This window comes from Punctularia strigosozonata (assembly GCF_000264995.1).
Source record: "Punctularia strigosozonata HHB-11173 SS5 unplaced genomic scaffold PUNSTscaffold_18, whole genome shotgun sequence".
NCBI classification, from domain to species: Eukaryota; Fungi; Basidiomycota; class Agaricomycetes; order Corticiales; family Punctulariaceae; genus Punctularia; species Punctularia strigosozonata.
In genome coordinates, this window is record NW_006767450.1 from 1 (window position 1) to 23,614 (window position 23,614).

General features: G+C 57.8%; 5 protein-coding genes across 5 annotated transcripts; 4 read left to right on the forward strand and 1 right to left on the reverse strand.

Moving 5' to 3' along the window:
* Nucleotides 1-834: 834 nt before the first annotated feature.
* PUNSTDRAFT_76587 (uncharacterized protein) lies at nt 835-1,816 on the reverse strand (the record flags this gene model as incomplete). The annotated part of the gene is made up of 2 exons (XM_007388314.1): nt 835-1,470; nt 1,517-1,816. 2 exons carry the CDS (start codon nt 1,814-1,816, stop codon nt 835-837), a joined length of 936 nt encoding a protein of 311 aa, XP_007388376.1.
* Nucleotides 1,817-2,142: 326 nt separating this feature from the next.
* Nucleotides 2,143-4,775, forward strand: PUNSTDRAFT_55571 (uncharacterized protein). The gene is made up of 8 exons (XM_007388315.1): nt 2,143-2,476; nt 2,590-2,996; nt 3,057-3,149; nt 3,209-3,593; nt 3,647-3,958; nt 4,015-4,162; nt 4,218-4,503; nt 4,556-4,775. Exons 1-4 carry the CDS (start codon nt 2,163-2,165, stop codon nt 3,337-3,339), a joined length of 945 nt encoding a protein of 314 aa, XP_007388377.1. The 5' UTR covers nt 2,143-2,162; the 3' UTR covers nt 3,340-3,593; nt 3,647-3,958; nt 4,015-4,162; nt 4,218-4,503; nt 4,556-4,775.
* A 3,129-nt stretch (nt 4,776-7,904) lies between these two features.
* Nucleotides 7,905-9,426, forward strand: PUNSTDRAFT_138628 (uncharacterized protein; the record flags this gene model as incomplete). The annotated part of the gene is made up of 3 exons (XM_007388316.1): nt 7,905-7,998; nt 8,057-8,947; nt 9,080-9,426. 3 exons carry the CDS (start codon nt 7,905-7,907, stop codon nt 9,424-9,426), a joined length of 1,332 nt encoding a protein of 443 aa, XP_007388378.1.
* Nucleotides 9,427-15,432: 6,006 nt separating this feature from the next.
* PUNSTDRAFT_146509 (uncharacterized protein) lies at nt 15,433-17,802 on the forward strand (the record flags this gene model as incomplete). The annotated part of the gene is made up of 4 exons (XM_007388317.1): nt 15,433-15,472; nt 15,528-16,421; nt 16,504-16,564; nt 16,629-17,802. The coding sequence occupies 4 exons, from the start codon at nt 15,433-15,435 to the stop codon at nt 17,086-17,088; spliced, it is 1,455 nt and encodes a 484-aa protein (XP_007388379.1). The 3' UTR covers nt 17,089-17,802.
* A 4,014-nt stretch (nt 17,803-21,816) lies between these two features.
* On the forward strand, nt 21,817-23,369 carry PUNSTDRAFT_128360 (uncharacterized protein). The gene is made up of 5 exons (XM_007388318.1): nt 21,817-21,969; nt 22,038-22,078; nt 22,136-22,414; nt 22,465-23,255; nt 23,321-23,369. The coding sequence occupies exons 1-4, from the start codon at nt 21,867-21,869 to the stop codon at nt 23,179-23,181; spliced, it is 1,140 nt and encodes a 379-aa protein (XP_007388380.1). The 5' UTR covers nt 21,817-21,866; the 3' UTR covers nt 23,182-23,255; nt 23,321-23,369.
* Nucleotides 23,370-23,614: the final 245 nt, after the last annotated feature.

Here is a 23,614-nt window from a genome sequence, read left to right on the forward strand (position 1 = left end):
GAGATAGTTACTGACCCCAGAGATATTGTATTGGGCTCACAAACTGCCTTGCACGGTGTCTATCATAAACATTTTATTGGCGGCTGCGCTGTGATTCAAAATCTGTGGGGATGGTTCCTGACCACTGATATCTTGCTAATCTATGCATGTAGGCTGTAATCAACCAAATCTGAGACGGGCGGAAAACAGCCTGTTTTCCACCCTGGGGCATGGATAGGCTGTAATCAACCAAATCTGAGACGGGCGGAAAACAGCCTGTTTTCCACCCTGGGGCATGGATAGGAGGATATGATGAATTACGGAACGACTACCAATATAAAGTGAGGTGCGAGAACAGTTCTGGACTCAGTACTTCTGGGGCTATGCACTGACACCCCAAACATCCAAAACTGAGACGCCCGGAGGTCAGCCTGACCTCCTGGCTGGGACAGGGGTAGGAGGATATGATGAATTACGGAACATCCACCAATATAACACGGGGTGCGGAAAGTACCACTGGACTCAGCACGTCTGTGGCTATACACTGACCCCCCAAACATCCAAAACTGAGACGGGCGGAGGTCAGCCTGACCTCCTGGCTGGGACGGGGCTAGGAACATTCCCACGGTCATGGGAGTGTGATATTCGGATTCCCACGAAATATCTGCACGGATTTAGGTACCCGACGGAATTGAGCCTCAATTCCGTCCGAACACAAGGATAGGCTCCCACCCCTCCCCCACCCCTGGCTCACCGCGCACCTCACGTATAACCCTAACTGATCCCCAGAGACCAGTAAGTGATTGCCTCGAGATCAACAAAGTGCAACACTCGCCATACATGACAACGAATGGGCTATGGCTTCCGGCGCAACTGATTCCAAGGAGGCAAGCCGAATATTGCGGGCAGTTCGTTCCATGCGTGCTGTCGTCCGGTTTCGCCGGTTTGAATCCCGTCCGCAACGCATTGTTTGCACATGCCAGATTTCTCCACGTTGGCCCATACAAAGGGGTTGAAGAATGTCCAAACACGTTGTCTCCATGGGTTGTTCTCGAGTGTGTGGGAATGAGACTCTTTCAGGCGGTTGCATATACTCGGTGTAACACATGTTTCGTTACCACGATACAACCATCGGTAAGGAAGTAGTCTCTGCATGGATAGCAGTTCCAAGCGCCCCTGCATGATGAGCAGTAGGTCCTGCGGACATAACGAGGCGTCGATGATTTCGGCGATGGGTCGGTCGCACAGTGCGAACATAATCACAGGCAAGAGCGAAGTAAGATTGCATTGTCGAGCCACATTCATCACATCACGGTTGTCGGTAGGGGACAAGGACACGGACTCCCGCCGTACGGCGATCCATGCTTTCAGGGAGTCAGGGTACCACATTGCGAGGCGTTTGGCAGCGCGAATTCGAAGGTGTGGGATATCGTATTTGGTCGCAAGGGAAACGATCCCGATGACCTCCGCACATGGTGCGTTATCGATGCGCTCGACGGCTCTGCAAATAGGTTGAGATCAAACTGGGCTCAAGTACTCGGTGAGCGTACCTTGCATCATGTATGGCTAAAAGCAGTGAACGGAGATGATCGGCTGGGTCGGGCATGTGCACGAGCGGGCAACCATATCGTGAATCGATGTTAGCCTGAGGCGTCGAGATCGCGAGCATATCCGCGAATATGGTAGAGTTCTGCGCCACCAGCATCTGGTAGACCTTAAAGCCGACTCCCTCTGCGGCGAGCACGATGCTGCCGTCCTCGTACCATAACTCTGTGCAAGGGGTCAATTCTATGCATGGCTGGCCGTCTTCGTCGCCTCCGGGGAGCGCAGGGTCCATCTATAGCTGTAATATCGGTAGTATCTGTAGGAAAGCGTTCGTGAAGTGTAATGCGTCCTCCGTGGTCGCTGTACGAGGTCAAGGCAGACAACGACACGATCTCACCTTTGTTCGGTCAGCACGTGTTCCTTCCATTGGCTCTTTCTTTCTTCAGCCTTGGGTCGAGTTGCTCAGCTACGATTCAGACGAAACCGAGTGTGAAATAATGCCAGGACGGAAATCGAAAGGGGCGCGCGCTCTTCGTAGCAATGGACCCATTCTCCTCTCCGCCATGTACACAGTAACCAGCCAATAATCATTGGATAACCGCACCCCCGAATCTTGGACCACTATCTCTCTCTCTGTTATGCCGATGGTCTCCCGTCCAGCGATTCGCACTGTCCTCATCGACCTCTCGGGAACGCTGCACATCGGCACCTCCGCGCTCCCCGGCGCCGTCGCGGCCCTCCAGCGCCTGCGCGAGGCGCGCGTCCCCTCCCGGTTCTGCAGCAACACGAGCAAGGAGAGCACGGCCGACCTCGTGCGCAAGCTGCGCGCGATGGGTTTCGGTGTAAACTCCAAGGTTGTCGTCGGGCCAGAAGGCAAAGAAGGAGGAGAGGAGGAGGTGTGGACGAGCCTCGGTGCGGTCAAGAGGATGATCGAGGCGAGAGGACTTCATAGGTGAGGTATACTTTCGTGCTCGAATCGTCTTTCCGTGCATGCCTTGCGTGAACTACGGGCAGTTCTATCTCTGATGCGGCCCGGAAACACGGATCGTTAACACCCCATCGCAGACCATACTTCCTCCTCTCGCCTTCAGCAGCCGAAGAATGTTCTGCCAACCTTCCCTCCTCCGACCCGAACACACCATACGATGCCGTCGTTGTTGGTCTCGCACCGGCAATGTTCACCTACGATAACCTCACCACCGCCTTCCGCGTCCTAATCGGCGAGGAAGGCCAGCCTTCTTCTGCCTCTGCCTCTGCCTCTGCCTCTGCCTCGACCTCGACCTCGAAACCGAACATCGCTTTCCTCGCCACGCATAAGGCCAAATACGTCCGGACGCCTGATAAGCAGTTGTCCCTGGGCCCTGGGCCTTTTGTCGCAGCGCTCGAGGACGCGAGCGGCGCCAAAGCGGAGGTGGTCGGTAAGCCGACGAAGGCGTTTTTTGAGAGCGTCATCGGCAGCATGAACCTGGACGGTACGCGAGCGATCCCATCGACCACCACGGTCCACGGGCTCTGATATCCCCAATGTGCAGGAAGCGACGCGGGGAGGATCGCCGTCATCGGCGACGACGTGGCCGCGGACCTTGGGGAGGGTGCGCTGGAGCTTGGCTTGTGGAGGGTCCTCGGTAATTTACTTCGCGTTGTCGACCGTGGTGCGGTAAGGAGAACTGAGCCGATTTTGTAGTGAAAACCGGCAAGTATAGGCCCGGAGACGAAGCTAGGGAAGATGCGGTACCTCCCGACGAAGTGCAGGACAGCTTCGCGAGCTGGGTGGACAGTTTGCTACTTGACCGCGAGGCGCGTTCACGCTTGTGAGGAGGTTGTTGGTTGTGTTAGACGCGCGGGTGTTGCACTACATGACTGGAAGAATAGATCTATAGAGTTTGTTGTACAGTACATGGCGCGAACCCGTAAAATATCGATACACTAAGAGGAGTTGGTCACGACTTCAGTATCTCCTCCACCTGCGTCTTCACGGTTTTCCACTTCCATACGGATTGATCGGGGTTCACCAGCTCGTTATCGTTCGAGGACGACCAGTCCAGCTTCCCTTCGCCCATCAGGATCCTGTAAATCGACGATGAGCATTTTGTTACGAAATTGTAGGAGATGACGCGCACCGCAGATGTCCCGCGGGAGGAAGACTCCGATCGGCCAAATACCTCTTGCTCAGCTCCGCCTTCTCCCGCGCGAGGTCCAGGCTTTGAGTCCGTACCTCTCCTCCACACCAGCGGGCGACGTCCTCAAAGCTGGCGGTCGACCCCGCGATCCGAACGTGGTCTGGGACTTTGGACGCTGAGGAAGGCTGGGATGCGAGGAGGGAGAGTTCGGCCAGCGCGCGCGCGACGTCGGCCTGAGACGTGAAGGAGACGCGCTGGCTTGGCGGGCCGACGGGCGTGAGGAGGCGGTTTGGAATGTCGAATCCGGCTAATGGCTAGGATGCGTTGTCGGTCTGTGCTCCCTCGGTCTAGGAGCGGGTTCTCGACGCACCGCAAGCCCGAGCTCGAGAAACCACCCCGTGAAGACAACTACGACCTTCATCTTCCCTGCAGCGAGTTCGCGAGCGTGCTCAGCGTGCGCGCCCTTGGCGAGCCAGTCTTCGTGGTCAAATCCCGGGAAATCGTTCGCCCGATGGTCGCTTCGACAATCACTGTGAGCGATCCGATGGCGCGAAGAGGTGTGAGGACACTTACACTCCGTACTCGCTTGGAAAGTAGACTTGAACCCCAGCGGCAAGTGCCGATCTCAGGAGTACCTCCTTCTCCCCACCAGATGCGCTTCCGCTCAGCGCACCGACGAGGATGTCGATGTCTTGCAACGCTGATTTGAGGCCTTCTTCGGTCCACTGAGGAATCCCCTTCACTTCCGCGCCTTGAGACGCGAGCGCGCGCGCGTTGGGCGACGTTTCATTCCGAGTGAGGCATACCACGCGAAAGAACGACTTGTATTCTGAGAGGAATGTGGACGCGATGACGCTGCCTGCCTCCATGAGCCCTCGGACTGTACCACGAGGTGCAAGGCGTTGACGTACCTAATCTACCCGTGGAGCCTGCGATGGCAACACCAAACCGACCACGACTCAGTCGTGCGGATGTTGTCCAAGACATATTCTGTCGAGTAGCACTAGCCGGTGCGTATAAGATACATATGAGTAAGTAGGTGTCCCGTGGAGATTACATTGAGAGACCCGCGGATGGAGGAGCCGTCAATCTGATGGCTTCAGAAACGACGGCGCTTGGAGAAGGTGGACGGAACGAGGTGACGACGATCGGTCACAAGCATGAGCGTGATGTGCGGGCGCCTTTTCCAACATTTTCAAGGTTGACGCTCGCCTTCACCATGCAACGTTTCACTCTGTCGCATGTCGATATCCATCACGAGCTTCGACTCTTTCTCAGACAAGCACCTCGCGGCCTTCGGCTCACATCAATATTTCTCTTCATCATAGATGCTACAGCCGACGGCGTCAAGCTATCCAGCCCGTGTCGTTGTTCCTCGCGGTGCTGTGACATTGCTGTCCGCACTCGGCGCCTCCTGGCCACTGCTGCACCGATATATGTCATGGTATACACTCTGCTTGATCCATCGCTGATCCGCCGAGGGTCATTGATTCGCTCGTTTCGTCTCTATATCAGCGTACGCTAGTGGCACTGCGACCGCCCGGGCTACTTTAGGGAATGCAGTCCAACATTTCCGGCCTTCCCTTGCTCGTATCGTGCACCAGGACCTGATAATCCCTCCGTGAGTCATTTTTGTTCAGCATGACGTCCCGGATTTGCGCACCGCATCCTGACATGGCTCGTAGATGCGGCTGACGATTGGCCCCGTTGCTCTGCAGCCTCGCGGCACAGTCGCTGCCGTCGCACCAGCCCCGCGCAAGCTATCTCGAGGTCACTGAGGCGCCCGCGCGCTCCTTGCAGATAATGGCACACGGATATTTCGCTAGCTTCCAAGGTGGAATGGAACCCCAACATCGCGTCCGGCCATCATAGCTGACTGGATTATAAACACCGGGCCTGACCCCATCTCCTCCGTACCTTCGACCGTCCTGCGGCATCCAATTTCTGACCGTCCTCTGGAGCCGGCTAGTCACTGTTATATGGAAAGCCAGGGTCATCATCGACATCGCCGGCAACAGCTGGTGCTCACACCCAACGGGTGGATTAGCATCTACACGCTCGCTACCCATGATCGTCCTCAAGCCCCCGCGTCAACACCCATCCCAAACTCGAACCGCCCACCCTGTACCTCTCCTGCGACTTCATCCGGCCCCTTTAACCCCGCCTCGACCAGCGCCCCAGACCCAGGCGGCTCCGCGCACGGCCACGTCCAACTGGTACCTCCTCGATCCCGCGTCCCAGTCGCAGCCTTACCTGCAGGCATCTCCGAATGCCCGCGATGCGGACGCCGCATGCGCGAGGTCGACCGCGCGGACCACAACGCCCGGCAGTGCCCGTCCAGGGCACCCGAGCTGCACGACCCTAGCGCGCTCCTCGTCCCACCGGCCGACGCGCGAGACGACGGCGGCGGATACGTCAGACGCCGCCGTCGCGAGCTGGCCGCACGTCCGCTCGGGTTCGACTACCCGTCGCCGGCTTCCAGCTCCGGCTCCTCGCGCTCGAGCTCGAACTCGCGCTCCGGCACGTCGAACGACGAGCTCGCGCTCGGCGAGACGTGGCGGACATACCTCGCGAATCGGGCGCGCCGTCTAGGAGGAGGAGAAGGAGGAGGAGGAGGAGCCGCGTATGACGTAGGAGGGAGCTCGGTGAGCGAGGGTGTTTCGGCGTACCACCCCCGCCCCCGTTTTCCGGCTCCTTCCCATGCCGTAGTATCCCCTCCCGGGCGCGGTTATCACGGGTCGTTCACCGAACCAGGTGAGTCCGTCGACAATTTCCTCGACTCGGTGCGCCGAGAAACAGAGATAATGACTGTCGCCGTTTCGCGCTCCTCCTGCAGCGTATCGCGCTCTATGAGGCGGGCAGGATCGCGCGCCCCACGGAGACGAAGGTCGCGTCCGAGGTTTTCGATTTTCTACGAGTTTTGTGATGTATCAGAAAAGAAAGGGGAAGGGAGAGAAGAGAAAATGGAACTTTCCGTCCGTGGAAGTCGTAGGACCACGAGAACGCGATATAGCGAGGCGCCTGTTGATAATGACACGGCGTCTGTTGCGCACCGTGCGCAGCTGTACCGTCAAGCGATCGAACAGGATACAGAGACAAGGAAATCTGATTGTGCACGGGCATCGGCTTCGTTCAAATCTACCGGGCAAATGCGAGTTTCGCGTGCACATGCGGGCAAAAATAAGGATATCGTGCACGACAGTAGAGTGCGTGCGATCAGAATGGAGACGTGCGCGGTGCCGGGGTGTGGCGGAGCTCTTTTTGCAAAGGCTACATGATTATCCCATTAGTTTTGGCGTGGTTGGCTTTCTACAATAGCGTCTTGGCAGCCTTTGTTCGACATTGCGGTTGTTATGGCTATATTATAATCCGCCTTCGGAATGAGCAATCGCGAGATGGAAGTGGTGCCCCTGTTCGGGCATTCTGGGCAAGGAGGAACAGCGAAGTCGTCGATATTGGCATCATTGAAAAGGTCATGTGAGCAACGATATTGCTTGTCCCCGATTGGACGGAGCACCTCCTGCATTTGTGCTGTCATTCTGGTTGCAAGACCTTCGTTCGCCACAAAGCCGCCTTTCGCGGGCGCAAGGACTTTACATGTTCTCCGCGGCGAAGCCAGCCGTTTGCTGCTCTCCGCGAAAGCTCGTGCGCTCGCAAGAGTCCTTCCCACTTCCCACCTCAGCCCTGCATTACCCCGCTTGCCTCTGAGCCTCCACGCCGCCTCTTCATCGCCGTCCGGCCCGACTGTCGTTGACATTGACAGCCTCGTCGCAAGCTCTATCTCCCAAAAAGGCAAAATTTGGGAGTGACCCGCCATCGGGGCCTTCGAGATCTCCCCAACCCGCGCTTCTTTCGTGCTTGCTTACTGCGCCTGCCCGACCTGGTGTATTTGAGTGCCTCGGCTACGCTGGCCAAACTTCATATCACACTCTCGCAGAACAATGGAATAAGCGATCTCTCATCTGCGCATGATGCCATCAGACGACTCTGAGGTGGCAATCCGCGATTGCTGAAAGCCTCAGCACAGAACAATCTCAGCGCCGATCCATTTTTATCATTTCTCTCCGCGAGGCATCGTTCCAGCTCCTTGGCGACACGCGTCAACGTTCGGGATCCGCAAAGGCGCAGCACGCCCCCGCCGGTCACGATGATCACCGAATGCGTCTGTCTCCCCGCTTTGTCTGAGGGTAGGATGATTTCCTGTCTAGCGCGATGGACTGGAACGCCAATTCGGTTATAAAGCATGGCCGCGTCCTCTGAATGGACGAACTTGCTCTTGTGAAGGACATCGACGTCGACCTCGAGATGAGCACGAAACATTTCTCGTTGCCCAGCATCCATGAGATGCTTCCGGGTATGTTTTGGTCTTGTATCTATCATTGCATAAGACTGGTACTAATACCAGCGTGTAGGCTACGTTTCTCCTGAGCCTGACCACCTCCACAAAGCTCGACGCCACTCGACAGCTGAAGCGCTACCGGGACCTCTTCACGTCCCCTCATACGCTCGACCACCTCCGTTTCGTCCGGCCTCGTTGGTATCTGTAAACCCTCCGTCTACTCGAGCGGTCCGTCACGGCTCGGAACCTGCGCCAGCTCCCCCCGCCCGCACCGATTGCAGGCCATCACCTCCAGCCTACGCATCCAGGGAGCCGGCAACGCGTCGCGCTCCCCTCCCTCCACGCTGCATCTCGCCTCACCCTCGGTCTCCTGCCCCGTCAGCACAGTTCGCGCCGTATACGCCACCTCATCCTCCGCGCCCTGTGCGTACGGGAATATACCATACGCGCCCCGTTCCAGGCCCGCAGGCGCAGCCTCCGTTCGTCGTCGTGCGCGGCGTGCCCTGCGCCCGCTTCTTCTCTACCTCGTCACCCGAAATGCGCGAGGAAGACGAGGCGCGCATGAGGGACCGAAAGCGCACGCGGACCAATGGACCCGAGCATCCCCCACCAGCAACTGGTCGCGCGCAAGCGTCTCCTTACCCTGGTGCATACCGAACCGAGGGCAAGCCCGTGAAGATCGAGCAACACGTCATACGCAGTCCCGAGTACGGCTCTCAGCGATACGGACTACGACAGGAAGACGGAGAGCGCGCTCGCTACGACTTTTCCCCCGCTGCAAGAGTGATCTCTATACCGAACGCGCTGGACGACGCGATTGCGCTGCACCAGCAGAGGATGCAATACGGGAGCTTTGATGCCGGAGATAACGCTCAACGGAAGCACGTCTGCCACCTTTGCAACAAACGGTTCAGTAGACCCTCGAGCCTCCAGATCCACATCAACACGCATACCGGTGATAAACGTGAGTCTCGCTCCTAACTTTCTCTGCTACTTCCCCCATACATACAGATATCATATCGGCGTGTTCGCTTACCCGGGCAACGCATATATATGATCGGTTGCCCCACACGCTGACATCGACGATTACATACAGCCTTCGAATGCCCGCACCCGACCTGCGGACGACAGTTCAGCGTGAACAGCAACATGCGCCGGCACTATCGCAACCACATCACCGACACCGATGGGCATCCCGCTCCTCTCGACACGACCACACTGGACGAAGAGAGACAGAGCACCGTCGAAGAGCCCGTCTACGTCCACTTCACCCCGTCCTCGATGCGTCCGTGTATAGAGTCCGATTTTCGCGCGATGTCTCCTACACCTTCGCCCGCGTCGCCTTCCCGGTCTTCGTCCGAGCCGGAAGTCTCCATGATCGGGTCGGACGACGAGCTCGATGACCAGCCGTCCTCAGGCTCGGAGTCAGTCGGAGTCGCCTGATTGCGTGGTTCGAAAGAAAACCCCAAGAAAAATACTGCCTGTGTGCGGCTACTCGCTGCAATATCTACACCTGTTGTACTGGAGTGGCGTTGATAACATGACGACCTTGAGGGCTTCGTATGGATTACTCCATCGCAGTATCATCGGCGGCCTGCGTGTGGCGAGGAATCTCCCATTGATAAGCGCAGGAACCCATGTGTCGAATGAGCGAAACCCGAGTGACCGCATACTTGTATTCCAAGAATATCTACGACAACACGAGGCTCGCGCGGGATCGGCACCCTTTCAGAGGGAGAGCCTTGAGTGATCGACCCAAGTACTCACGAGAGGTACCCGCCTGGGCGCGATTGACCTCCAGCACGGTGACCTCATTCGAAGCTGGCTTAGTAGTACGATCGCCAGACCTCGACAGGCGTCGAGAGATGTGCGTACGAGCGGTATCGGCTGTGCGCAACGTATATTCATAGCGTTGTTCAAGCAGTGGTGTACATACGCGTACATTGATATACATACACATCTGTCCTCGTTGACGTCCTAACGTGAATCGTGCATAAGCCCGCCTTGATCTATTCGCGATGCTGACATGATCCACTCGGGGTATTCAAGGCCTTCAAACAACCGGTCCGTGGGATCACTATTCAAGCCGCAGCAGCATGGGATCTTTGGGAGCAAAGAGGTACACGAGGCCTCTCGGCCTCCGGCCTGCGGCGTGTATCCATAAACCCATGTGTTTATCTGTGCGCCCCATAGTAAGCGGACAGTCGCTACCGTTCATAACCATGTTCGGATGCGGACACGCACCGTGATCCGCCGCTGACCCAACGCGATGCACCTCGCATCGCCTCAGGGACATGGCGCAGAAAGTTCAGAGAGTCTGATCAAGCGGGCCGCCGTGCTCCGCTGCGGTCGTCGCTAATTGCCATCCGCGATTTGCGCAAGGTCGCTGCGTACTCTGCTAAGCAATCGCGGCCTCATACGGTGCTCTGAGCAAAGATGCAAGCCCGGCGCGCCCTTGTCTATCATTGATTGAGCGGGAGACCGTGATCCAGAGAGACGATGGCGAACCTGAGTGTGGTGGAGCGATACATACTAAACGCCGCAACGCGAAAGCGTCCGCGCGTAAGGGGAAAAAGGTGAGATAACGTTGATCCCGTTTCGTTTCTTTCAGGGTCGCTGGTGAAGGTTCCTACCGCAGGACTGCGATCAGCTTATGTTTGTCCGAGAATGGGTAAATCGCGAGTACATACGGTCCGTAGTGCTCGGGAGCAGATACTGTATCCCCGACGATCGTGTTGGCTCCGGCGGATCTGGCCTTGCATGTGCGACCCTCCTCTTGCTAGTATATTGCGTTGCAGGGCCGCTGGTGCAAAGTCGTACTGCGATCAGCTATGTTGGTCCGAATACGGATAGATAGCGTGTACATACCGTCCGTAGCGCCCTAGAATAAAAATACACAGTAGACGGTATTGTCTATCGCGCATCTGATTCTGCCGAGGTTCGGCTCGAATCAACCATAAATTTCCTCTTGAAGGCATCTAGGCTTACCACGTATACCAGGACCCCCGTTAATACAGTTAAAGGTCGGAATATTCGCTGACCCAAAATGAGTCGTATTGTCGGCAATTTTCTGCTTCCATCGGCACGTTTTTGTCGGCAAATATTCCGACATCGGGCCTGCGGCGCCCATTTCGTCCGCGCTCTATTCCGGCATCGTGGGAATTAATGGCTATATCTGGGCTGTTCCTCTCCGGGCCCTCGATGGTTCGATCCTTTTGTCGACAAATATTCCGACCTTGGTTTGTCGCTCCGAACGGATGTCGTCAAAATTATACCGGCCTGCGGCGCCCTCAGACGTGCTTTTGTCGGCAATTATTCCGACGTACGGCCCTTTTCAGGGCCCAAAATGTCGTCGGAATATTCTAACATTAAACCGTATTAACGGGGGTCCTCGTATACCCCTGCTACGGCGTTACCATGGTTATCGACATGGCGAAGATCGATACAGATTCCGATCTTCCCAACTTGATTGCAAGGTGCAACGTCTACGCTGATATCGATTGAAGAAATACGGTGAGAAACTCGACGCGAATAGACTTACAACAGCGAACGGCGCTCTCTCACCATCAGCGATGACAACCCACACGGCCACCGCGCGTTCTTCGGCGAAGGTCTGAACTCTTGGGCGAGAATGGGCTTCGGGCCCTTCGTGGCGTGGGGTCGTGGCGGTACGCAATATCGCAGCCGGGAGATCCGTCCGTGAACGCGGGCGCATTGTGGATTCGCTATTCTTCGTGTGGAAATTCGTATCAGAAAGGGATCGGATCTTGGTGAGGCGGTACGCACCTGTGTGAGCTCGATCCACTGTTTGCATACAAAGAACGTTGGGGGGACTGTACCGCGCCGGGACGCGGTGGGTCTAGCGATGCACGAAGGAATGTTTCGAACGCGGGAGGAGAGACCGAGCGTGAGCGCCGTCAGTTGATGCACAGATGGGATAGGTAAGGGAACTAACTTGCCAGGATCGCGCGGGATCAGAGATGCACGCACGGAGTGACCGCATCGGCGAGGTTTTGATAGCGGTGAGACTGGGCTTGATGCATTGGAGCACCGCGAGATGCGGTGCACTCCACAGGGACCGTACCGCCGGCGATGGAGGGAAGACGTTAGCGTATCAAACAGAACCGATGTGGAAGGGCGAGCGAGCGATCGGAGGGCAATCGGACTGAGTTACGTCCGGCGGCAGTGGACCAGTGGTGCTGGTGAAACAAGATGGGATTCCAGAGCGGCGCATCGCGCCAGCAGGCCCACCCGGAGAGCCGTGATCCAAAGAGTCGAAAAGAAGAGCAACGGTCACGGGTGCAGAACCGGGTTTCCAACTCTATCAGAGAGATCACGCCGAGCAGAACCATCCCGTCGACATCTATGGAGGGAAGGGGGAATGTCTCTCATGCCCCAAGCGGCTGGTAGCCATCAAGGAGCGTGAGGCGTACATCTGAACGAAGGCCTGTGGCAGAGCCCCGCATCAGTTCTCTTGCCCGAGGTTTCGCGTTGGGTGCGTGGATAAAGCTCAAAATCTGCGTGTGCTCAGCCCGCCTCTGGACGGGTGGGAGAGGGCCGGTGCGTCCCAGTCGGTTCGAAGCTGATGCGTGTGATGCCGCGCGCAGGACGGGCGCTGGTTCGGGATTGTTGGCCGTACGATCTCGTCCGCGGTGAACAGCTTGCTACGTCGGATTGGATGTTGGATACTTCGCCTGGGTAAACGGGATGTTGGGATCTCGTTCCATCGCAAGCGGGTGTCCGGTTCCGAGCCCTGAGCGCGAGCAACACGAGGCGATCGTACCCTGACGGTTCTTTGGGTCTAGTCCGCGCCCGTGACGAGGAAGGTGCTGGAAGGAGGATAACGTTAGGATTCACCCCGACGTCATATCCACAGCACGCGTCCGATGAAGAGACGCATGGGCGATTAGTCGATAAACGTGCCGCGGACGATCCGTCGTCATATCTGAGACACACCCGTATGGTGTAACTGAATGCGACGAATGTCCCCCCACGAGCGGGACGCGCGACAGATCGTAAGTATTCTTGTCGCTCGATGGCGTCGATAAGCACCAGACGGCCCGGGCGATTGCCCGGGAGAAGAGCATCAAACGGGCGCGCGCGTGCAAGCCCAAGATCGTGCGCCATACCGATGAGGCCCAGGGACGAGAGAAAACCAAAATCGTCATTTTCTTTCTCACCGCCACGGACGCGCGGCGCGGCGTCCAAGGCACGAAAAAGGGGGGAGCCGTTGGCATAGCATCCGCGTGCTTTTTTTATTATTATTTTTTGGTTCGTGAGCATCCTCGCCAAATCGGGAAAGGGATCACGCAGAGCTCTTTTCTGTGCCCACGACAGAGAGGGGCCCGTTGCCGTTTCCGTTCTGATGGGGAAATTGAAAAGAGGGATCCGCGCCCGGCATGTGGCGCGGTAAACGATTCGGATCGGGGCCCGTACGTTGCCGATGTGAGGAGAGAGGAATGCCGAAAAGCGTTTGGGTTCTCGCCTCGACAATCCCGGAGGCTTTTTTTTTGCGTCCGCGGAGGTTCTCACCCTGTCTTACTTTTATACATTTCGGTCTCTGGACGTGACTGATCTGCACGCAATATTGAAGAGGGTGTTCGTGGTCGCGATGCCAACTCGCGTTGGATTTGAGAGTGCGGGGATTGGGCTTGCGTTTAACACGGGGTAACACCGAGGAGGTTAGAGATGGCTTTGAGATGGCTGCCCGAACGCGACCCCGTGTTTTAGATATGACGAAAGGCAACGCAATCTGATTTGCATCTTCTGGATCGGATTGGAGAGAGAGGAGAGGGGGGACGGACACGGGCAATCCCCGCAAATCACCACGCGGCGTTGCCGACGCCGCTGGCTTTGGCATACGTACTCAGTCGCCGTTCTGTTAGGAAAGAAGGCCTGCGATTTCACCGTATCCAGGGAACATCCGACTTTGTCTTACATGTCAGTTTGACCTGTCCCCGCTGGCTGGAAGCGCGACTCGTGCCCCTTCTCCGTTTGACATGTCGTGAGCGGCCGATGTGGGTCTCGCGTCCCCCGGTGGTCGATAGACTTTCGAGTGCCGTGCCATGGGAAGACCGTTTTTTTTTTTCGCCCGGCTGGGGGCTTACTTCGTTTGGCAGGGCGCTTCCATATCCAGGGACGGTTGCACAGCAGTTCAGCCCGAATTGGGCGGGTGATCGGACTGGTAATCGAGGGGCATCAGTGCGTCACGCGCAAATCCTCCGGAACAAGCAAATCGGCTGAGATCCGGATGCGACCGAGAGGATATGGCAATTTGGGATGGTGGTCGGTTTACATTATCGTTTGCCCCGGAAGATCTGCAAGGCACACACACACGTCACCAACCAGAACTGAGTCCGACAGAGATATGGACACCACGTATGCGCTGGAGGGTTTCGGGGCATGTACATATAGCCTAGGATAGCGCACACGATGCCCGCAGCGGTCGGATATCGCTCGCTCACGAGGTGCGCCCGAGGTTGTAATACGGAAGCTCGTTCCCTGGGTCGCGCATGACGGCATAGCGCGGAGGAAGAGAGCACAGAGAACGCTTTTCGCCTAAACCGGGCGGCCATTCTCCCGCCGCCGTCCCTGCAAGCGTGATGGCGCGGAGATGGGGGGCCTCGAACGCGGCAAGAACGGGGCGGGGACGGCGATGGCAACATGACATACGTACATACGTCGCTGCGTGTTGGGTCTCGAATTCATATCTGCCTAGCGGACGGGGCGCGTGACGGCCAGGGCGAACGCGAAACGCGCTTCCATTTGAGGAGGGGACGCCCACGCCATCGCCAATCCCCCTGCTCGCTCTCAAGCGCAACCGGCGCCGATCAACGCTGTGCCACACGTCCGCCCGTCTTACTCTCTCTACGATCTGAAAGGAGGGAAAATGTGCAGGGGACGCGGCAGCAGTTGCCCAGTTTGGCATATACGAGTTATACGGAGCCATAACCACCCCCGGGCGGTGCGACCCACGCCGGAGCGAAGGGGACGGTATAGAGTAGAGAAGAATGCTGTGACGCGAAGGGCAGGCAGGATCCGCGCTCGTCACGGAGGTTGGCGACGCGGATAGAGACAGCAGGAACTGGAAGAAGCCGAACGACGAGCTGGGAAAGAAGGCCGGAAGGGGTGGCCATCACTGCGGCGATGATGAATCATGGTACGCCCTCGGGCGCTGATCCTGTGGTTGGGGCACGCACCCACCCTTCCCCGTCCGCGCCGCCACTCTAGATCGCCCAACGCCGCGCCCCGCTGCCGCCGCCACCCGGCACAAACAGAAACAGATGACTGTCCCATCTCTTCCTCCGCGTCCCCGATCTCTCGCTATAAAGCGTCCCTGGGTCCGCTCCGGGATCGGGGCCCTGACGCATCCCTTCCCCTCGCTGTTCCCTTCATCGTCATCGACAGATCTATCCGCCGCTATCTCCTGCCCGTCGACCGCCCGTAGCCATGCGCGTCACCCTCCCCAGCATCCACGAGATGTTCCCCGGTACGTTCCCCCCCGCACCCTCGCGCCGAACCATCGCCCTCATCGCCGCCCGCAGAACACCTCGCGCGCACCGCGCAGCCCCCGACCCCGCCGCCCTACCGTCACGCGACCTACCCGACCCCGACGTCGCCGTCCTTCCCGTCCTCGCCGGCCTCGCCCCGCACCGCCGCCCAGTACCGCCAGCCCCACGGCCCCGAGTACAGCGCGGGCACCTACGCCCGCCCCCGCCCCTACTCGCCTCCCCCGGCCGCGGCCACGTACGGCTTCCACCACCCCGGCGCCCCCACCGCCTTCCCCGCGGTCTCCGGCACCACCACCGCCGCCTCCTCCCCCGCCGCCGCCGCCGCCGCACACAAGGCCGCCAACTCGCCCGCCTTCCGCGTCGCCATGCACCCGCACCCGCACCCGCACCCGGCGCCCCCGCGGTCTCGGACGTCCGCGATGCCCTCGCCGCCGCCCACCTCGGCCTCGGCCTTCTTCACCTTCGACTCGTCCGCGCACGCGCACGTCCACCCGGCCGCGGCGTCGACTTCGCAGGCGGTGCCGGGAGCGGCTGTTCTCGCTGGCACCGGCAGCCCGCCCCTGCTCGTCCCCGCCGCCACCGCCCGCTCGGCCGAGCACCCCGCGTCGCAGCGCCGTCGCGAGCGCAGGGAGCTCGCCAAGGTCCTCCCCGCGCCCTCGGCCCGCCCGCGCGCGGGCTCGACCAAGTCGGCCGCTTCGCCCGTCGTCGCCGCGAAGGAGGAGGGCTCTCCCGGCCAGCAGAGTTTTCAGCTCGGGTCGGCGTCGTCGACCAGCGAGGCCGACTCCGCCGCTCGCGATGAAGAGGCGGCCGAGGCCGAGGCCGACTCGAAGCACGGAGACAGGAAGCACCAGTGCCCCGAATGCAAGAAGCGGTTCAACCGCCCTTCGTCGTTGCGCATCCATTTTAACGTCCACGACGGTAACAAACGTGAGCGTTCCCCTCTCCTCGCTTCGTCTCTTTGTCTCGCATGTTCTGATGTGTTTCATTGCGATTTTTTTCTGCCTCACAGCGTTCAAGTGCCCGTTCCCCGGATGCGGACGGTTCTTCAACGTCAACTCCAACATGCGCAGGTAAGACCAAATTTTTTGTTATTTACTCGTGCGCCGCATCGTGACAGCGTTCTTTCTCACTCAGACATTTCCGTAACCATGGCCAGCCCTCGATCGCGAAGCCAGGGCCGAACCACTTCCCCTACGACGGACAGGCCTCCTCGCCTTCGGCCGACGCCGCGCGGCCTTCGCAGTCGCCGCGTCAGCTTCAAAAGGCCTATCCTCCCCTCGCCGTGTCCGACTCGATGGACGTCGACGAAGACGAGGACGAGGATATGGCTTACAACGCTCCTCGACGCATCATTTCCTATCGCGCCAGCGTCGCCGCCGCCGCGGCGGCGTCCTTCGTCGGACAGCCGCCGGCGCCTCGCCACATCTCGCCCGCGTCCGAATCGGGCTGGTCGCAAGACAGCTCCAACTCGTACGAGTCGTCGTCGAATCACCACGGCGGCCACATGCCGCTCCATCAACGGTACTCGTACGAGCGCTCCCGATCGCGCTCGCACTCGTTCTCTCCGGCGGGCTCGGACGCAGACGAGCGATGACATGGGGAGCATATGACCGCCCCCTTTCGCCTTCTCTTTCCCGCTGGCGCGGATCCCCTCTTCCTTCCCTTTCGGACCCTTTTGCGGCCAGCTCAGCACGAGCCTTGCTCCTTTTGGGGATGGCCGATTCAGGGTCGCGCGCCGTGCTGTCGGATCGGCGAGATCGCCGCGGGGGGCTTCTCCGCGCGCCCCGATTCCCCCTCTCATCGGGATTCTGGCGTAAAGAAACCCTCGCTCTGTTTCTAGTATTCTTCGATCGACTTTTGATCTTACTTTGCTGGCCATGACCGCCAGCGCCGTTGATGGCGCGCGCGCGCGCCAGTAAAGTTGCTGTCACGCGCGGGCTTCCGGCTTTTCCGCCTCGCCCCGCGTTGGTCTCTCTCTCGGCCGGATCCTTTCTTTGTAGTATACAATACAATACGACGCAGGGCGCGCCGCATAGAGTAGACACGACACGTCAATCCGGATACCGAATGTAATGATAGCCCTTTCCCCTCTCCTTCACTCGCATGTAGAGTTTACATACCATACATCATACTCACGCATGCCAACGTATACTTAACATATGCAACTTCGTCCACGGGCTTCCCGGTGTTTCTATCTCATTACGCCCGGGGGGCCCAGATGCGTTTACGGTGGTTTCGGCGTTTTCTCTGTAAACGTTATCGGCCGTCATCATGCGTCTTGTTATATATATATATACCCTGGGATCCCCGCACCCAGATCGGGCAAGGCGAAATGGAAGGGCGAGGACCACAGCCATCGAGGTCCGGCGAGGAAGGGCGCGAATTCGTCTTGCGGCTGTGCGCGTGGCGACGAGACACGGTGCGGGGCTCGCGCGAGGCATATTATGATCGTATCGTAGTAGAGTACAGTACTCTACACCCACACCTTCGGCATCCGTGCCATCGCCGTTCAGCCATGCTTTCCTAGATGTATGCATGTCGTTCGGGCCTCTGTTCGGCCGTTCATAGCACGCGCTATACGATGGCGTGTCACGGGGTCGCAGTTGGGGGGGGAGGGGTTTCAGAGGAATCTAGAACGAGGATGGGGGGAATCCCGGTATAGCCGCACGCGGGGGAGAGTTTCTTTTCATTTAGCCAGGAAGGGGGGGCGGGGCGGGCGGTTTTCGCTCGCTCGCTCTCCCCTTCCCGCGGAGGGCGGAGATGTGTACGGTAGTACACACGCACGACCGCTGCGTTAGGAGACGTGAGCGGGGGGGCGGGGGAGCTGGGGTCGTCCTCTCCCCCTTGCCCTATCCACGAAAATCCGCCGAAAGGGAAGTTTCGTCATTGGCGTTTCGCGAAAAGGGACCGGCGACCCTGGCTCTGACAGACCGCGGGTCTAGCTCACTCTGTTTTTGTTTCTTTGGGTCCGTAACGAGTTTATGTAAAGTGCGTTATGTCGTCAACGGTCCTGAAGTGAGGAAGAACGAAGAACGAAGAACGAACCAGCGCACGGGAAGGCGCGGGTGGCCCGGTATCGTAACATAACGAGGCGTTTGACTTGCCCCCTCGATGCATGAATGCTGCCTGATCCCACGCCGATCTCTGCTCTTGCCAATTCATCGAGCACAGCGCCAGCCCGACGAGCGCGAACGGGGTGCCTTTATCGCCCGATCCTACGACGTGCAGTTGCCCTACAACCGGGTGCAGTAACACTTTTCAATTGTACGAGAGCAGGAGTGGAGTTCTGTTCTCCGTTAACGCCGTTTGGGCGCCTTGGTGGGGATTCACGCCCCCCGTTCTGGTGGGCCATGGTTGTCTTGTGGCAGTCATGACGCCGCCGTTACCCCCCCCCCCCCCCACGGCATCCGCGCAGGACCGTCGAGGCGCCATATGCGATCATATAGCCTCCGTCGGGTCCCCGTGTGGGGCACCGGGGCACATGAGTTCGACCTGTCAATCCGGGCGCTCTCTGTGAGACCCGCCCGAGCCCGCTCGTCAATGGTGTAACGCAATACGAACTGACGGGGTATAAGGATACAATACCGTATGCGAGCAACAACGCGCGTTAACGGCATGGGCTTCCCCGGCAGTGGCGCCGCGAAGATCGACGGATACGGGGGGGACGGCTACATGGTATACTGTAGAACCCCCGGTGTTGCATCTTGCCGCCTGCTGGTGGCGCGGCACGCTGGCGACTTCCCGCGGGAGGAGGGAAGAGCATACATAAGTGCGCCGGTGCCATCGTGCCATCCGTGTCGAGCGACGATTGAGCTGCGCTGGAAGCCGTTCGTCGTTTCTGTTGAGTTGTTTTTGCATGGAGACAAGCTTAATCGGGGCGGATGGTGCGTGCCTAACACGCGGCAGCCCAATGCTATCAGCGCGCTGGGAAGAGAGAAAAGGAACAGGGAAGATCTCCAATATGACCATACCGGGAAAAGGTGTTCTGTCTGTTTCTCGTGCTTTCGGCCGTTGGTAACGTGGACGCTCGCGCGCGACGCGTTGCTGTTCATTTCGAGGAGATTGGCGTCGTAATCACCGTACGGTGTGCGTCATGCTGGGAAACTTCTTTGGAGCCTTTGGGTAATATTCGTCCCATGGCGAACGGTCGAGCATCGGGCCTGCTACGATGCACCGGATAGCGGATCGCAGCATTCGTGTCGTTGGGCAATTAGCGGTAGTACTGCGATCCAGGAGCAGAAACGTGATCGCCAATCCACTCTGAACGCCGAACGAAGAATTCAGTGGCTGACTTTGGGAAGCGGTATTGATGACGTACACATGCGCATTCGGTGTTTGCGGTAAAAGTGCGACGGGAGAGGCCGAGAGCGAATAACGCCGACAGGATCGTCGTATGTCGTAAGCCACGCGGAAACAGGGTTGCGTAGGCACAACTGAAAGTCAGACTTCATATGTCGCTTTCAGGAATCGGCCTTCGGGCGCTGGCTTGACACGTCTCGCACAAATTCCAGGCTTTCTGATCATCCCTTGGGTGCTGGAATACAACTGGAAAAGAAGTCGATCAGCGGTGATCTCCGACGGATTGCATTGCAGGCGACGCACAAAGAACTCGCCTTGTGTTGTTTTAACCTTGTTTCCTGCATCGGTGATCAGCAGTATCGCTGCTCCGGGATTCGGTCTCCAAACATTATCCGTGAGGGGCCTCGACGTGACCACTGCTGTCCGGAACCATATGTAACAAGCGGTCTTCGGATTCTGCCGTATGTCAAGATCGGGCTACTTTCGACAAGCAGACGGAGATGGTGGATCTGAGACGTGTCATATTACGACGAGGCGTTCAAGTTTGATGTTTTAGCCTGATTAACTATGCGAGTTCCTGTCTATCCAGCGCAACAGGCTGAGGACACAGGATGCGAGATCTGATGACTGCAAGTCCCGAAGTAAAGATCTGGAAACACGGAGTAAGTTAACGGAGAGAGCAGATAATTTTTGCGAAGCGTACGGTATCGTCATGAACACCGAGTTAGAAGCGGCATTTCGTACCCATCGGGGAACAAACAAGTCGCACGAGGATAGTTTACCTCCTGAACGAACTGCTAATAGCAGTGCGCAGAGGTCGAATGAATCAGAGCTGGAGTCGTGCCGTAGGATCAGAATCGTATGGGCGAAACACAAGGGATCCAATTGCCTAACGTCAGCGAGAAGTTCTAACTCTGAGTAACACCGAAGGAGGAGTTGGGCCAGCGAGGAGACGCGCTACGAGCACATACACAAGCCGTCGGAGGAGAGAAGAAGGCTGCGCGACCATAGATGGATTTCCAGGAAATGAGAGGAGGGATCAACCTGGGTATGCAGCCCGGCATGATATTTGAACGAAGACGTTGAGTGTCGATGCATCACGGTCGATGATATAGATCGGTCCTCCCATCGTCTCACCCCGGTGTCACGAATTCGTCAGCTAGAAGTTGAAAGATAGCAGGTGAGATCTTCTGGAGAATGTGTTATGGTCATAGTCGAGCGTACAGAACGATATTGCAAACGAGGAGCAGGCTCGCGCGGACTTGGATTGCAATTTATCCATCACGTGCCTCATTGAAACGGACTTGTGGTTGCTCGTCGACGTTATCCTCTGACTCTGCCGCGTCGTCTGCTTTATGGTCTTGTCCCGTACCGTGCTTTCCATGCAACTATTTGGTCAAATATCGGACTGCATACCACCGTATGGTCAGTGAGATGTGATAAGGATACGCCTGATGTCTGCGCTCGCCTCAAGCTTCAGCTAGTTCAACCTGGGATGTTCTTTCTGTCGTTGTTCTGTCTTGGACTTCGCACTGCGTATAAACTCTCCACTCACGACATCCGTCAAACTTGACTTGGACTGAAGACAGTTCACTCATGTAGGAGTATAGAGATCTCTATGGGGCTCCGAGCAAAATCGGATTTCTCGATGTGTGACAAACGGCGCGTCTAGATAGTGCCTCCAATGCATCTCGTACTGATGCTCATCATGAAGATCCAGAAAACGTGTACTGACGCGCGAAGCGTACTGTTGACGTCCCAACATTGAGCGCTGTACGGCAAGGTCATGTCACACGTACGCTCGGCACACACCTGCCAGACATCCGTCCGCCTGAGTACAAAGGCTCCCACTTCAACTGCCCGCTCCCCATCCTCTTCCACCTCTTCTCGCGTTGAACGGTACGCAACTCCCTGTGCAATGATGGCGTGGGGTCTTACAGCGATTGCCAGCGTTTTCTTTCGCCCTCCATCTTACCAACCCACACTTCTACGCGCATCGAAGTCGCCCAACTAACTTGACATCCGCTCTTTCCCATTCACCTGAAATATCCACTACAAGCTTCGATCGCGACCATGGTCCACTCGATGTTGCGCGCTGGCGCCCTCGCGGCGATATCTGTCCACTTCGCCACTTCAACCTACGCTCTTCCGCTACCAATCGCTGCGCGACACACAGGTGCGTACCCTTTCTTATGCCACGATCGGACATAGCGTGCTAACGTTCCACGGGATTGCGGTCACCAGATGGTTATCGGTCTGTCGGTAGCGCTCAGCAACACTCAAAGGTCGGTGCTTCGGGTTCTTCCGGAGCGAGCATCTATTGACATCGTTGTTCCTCATAGCGAAACGTTGTGATTGCTGGAGATGTGTTGCCTGACAACCTCCTGGATGGATCATCGGCCTGCGTTGACGTGAACTGTGGCGATAGCCTCGGGATCGCGAGCCTTAGTGCCATCACCGTTTCTGAGGCTCCCGCTGCGGCACCTGCTCCGGACGTTTCAGCCGTTCGCCATCACGATAACGATACTGTAGTCATTGTTGATGGCGATCACAAGACCGTCAGGATCCCACGAAGTACGCTCTCGATGAACGCAACGACGTCAGGGACGCTCGCACTGATGGTACGAGAAGTCGTTGGCTTTCGCGATGCGATATTCTAACTCTTTCACAGATGCCTGAAGAGGGATCTGCCGATATGACGGAAATCGCTTCGCTAGTCATCGCCTCATCCAACGATACCCCGTCCCCTTTCGTCTTGGATGCGTCTGCCGTGAACTCGACCCAATTCATGATGAACGTCCTGGATCAAAGCATGCTCGCTACCATGGGTGCCGAGCAATCACCTCTGCCCTCTGCAAAAGTCACGGTCACGCTATCCACTGCGCATCCGGATAGCGTCGAGGGCCGGGTTCTATGTACGACTTTCGACCCGGCTCCAACGTCCCCAGCACAGTTCACCATGGAAGGTTGTCTCACCGGTCCTGGATCGGGCAGCAAGAGCCAGCTCTTCTTGTTCGACCAGGAGACGGGTCAAGTCTCGCCGATGTGGCAGGGCCAGTCGGATGCCTCTGCGGCAGCCGTCGACGACGCTCCCAACGAGGATCCCGAGTTCGGCTCCAAGGACGCCTCGGACGGCAACGATATGCCGTCGATGGCGGCTGGCGTCGACCCGCTTACGCCCTTAAACAATCAGATCGCCTCCGTGACAGATGTCGGTGACGATCTCGCTGGTTCCGAGCTGGCTATGTCGGAGTCTCCTGTGACGTTTTCCTCTACCCCGGATGTGGCTTTCTCCAGTCCAACGCCCTCGGCTGCCGCCTCCTCTACGAATGCACCTGCCGGTGCAGCACCTCAGAGCGTCATCTTCGTATTCAAACCAAGTGACTGATTCCACGACCCGACGTGCTAGCGCACTTCGCTACACCAAGACGCTATCGGACCGTATTTGTTTTCCAGAAAACCGTATGTGCATGCCTGTGCCTGTATTCGACCTCATGAATGCGAGTAGCTGATATTCTGGAAAACAGGACGGATCTGGTGGCGACGGCTTCCGCACCTCGACGTAGAGTGTATCCGGACCTTGTCGAATTCTGTAGCTAATTCGTAGTGATTGTTCCATTCTGATGAGAGTGAATTGAAGGAACTGGCGCTTCGAGAAGAATACGAAGTGGCGCGGCAGAAGCGTCTCGCTTTCTTGCGCCTGCTCCAGCTCAATGCTCAATTGTGCAGCTCGGAAGTATACGAAGGAAGGCCTGTCGTGCGAGCTTCTAGCATGTACTCTCTTGAAAACGTGGAACGATTGAGCGTCTAGCACGTAGAAC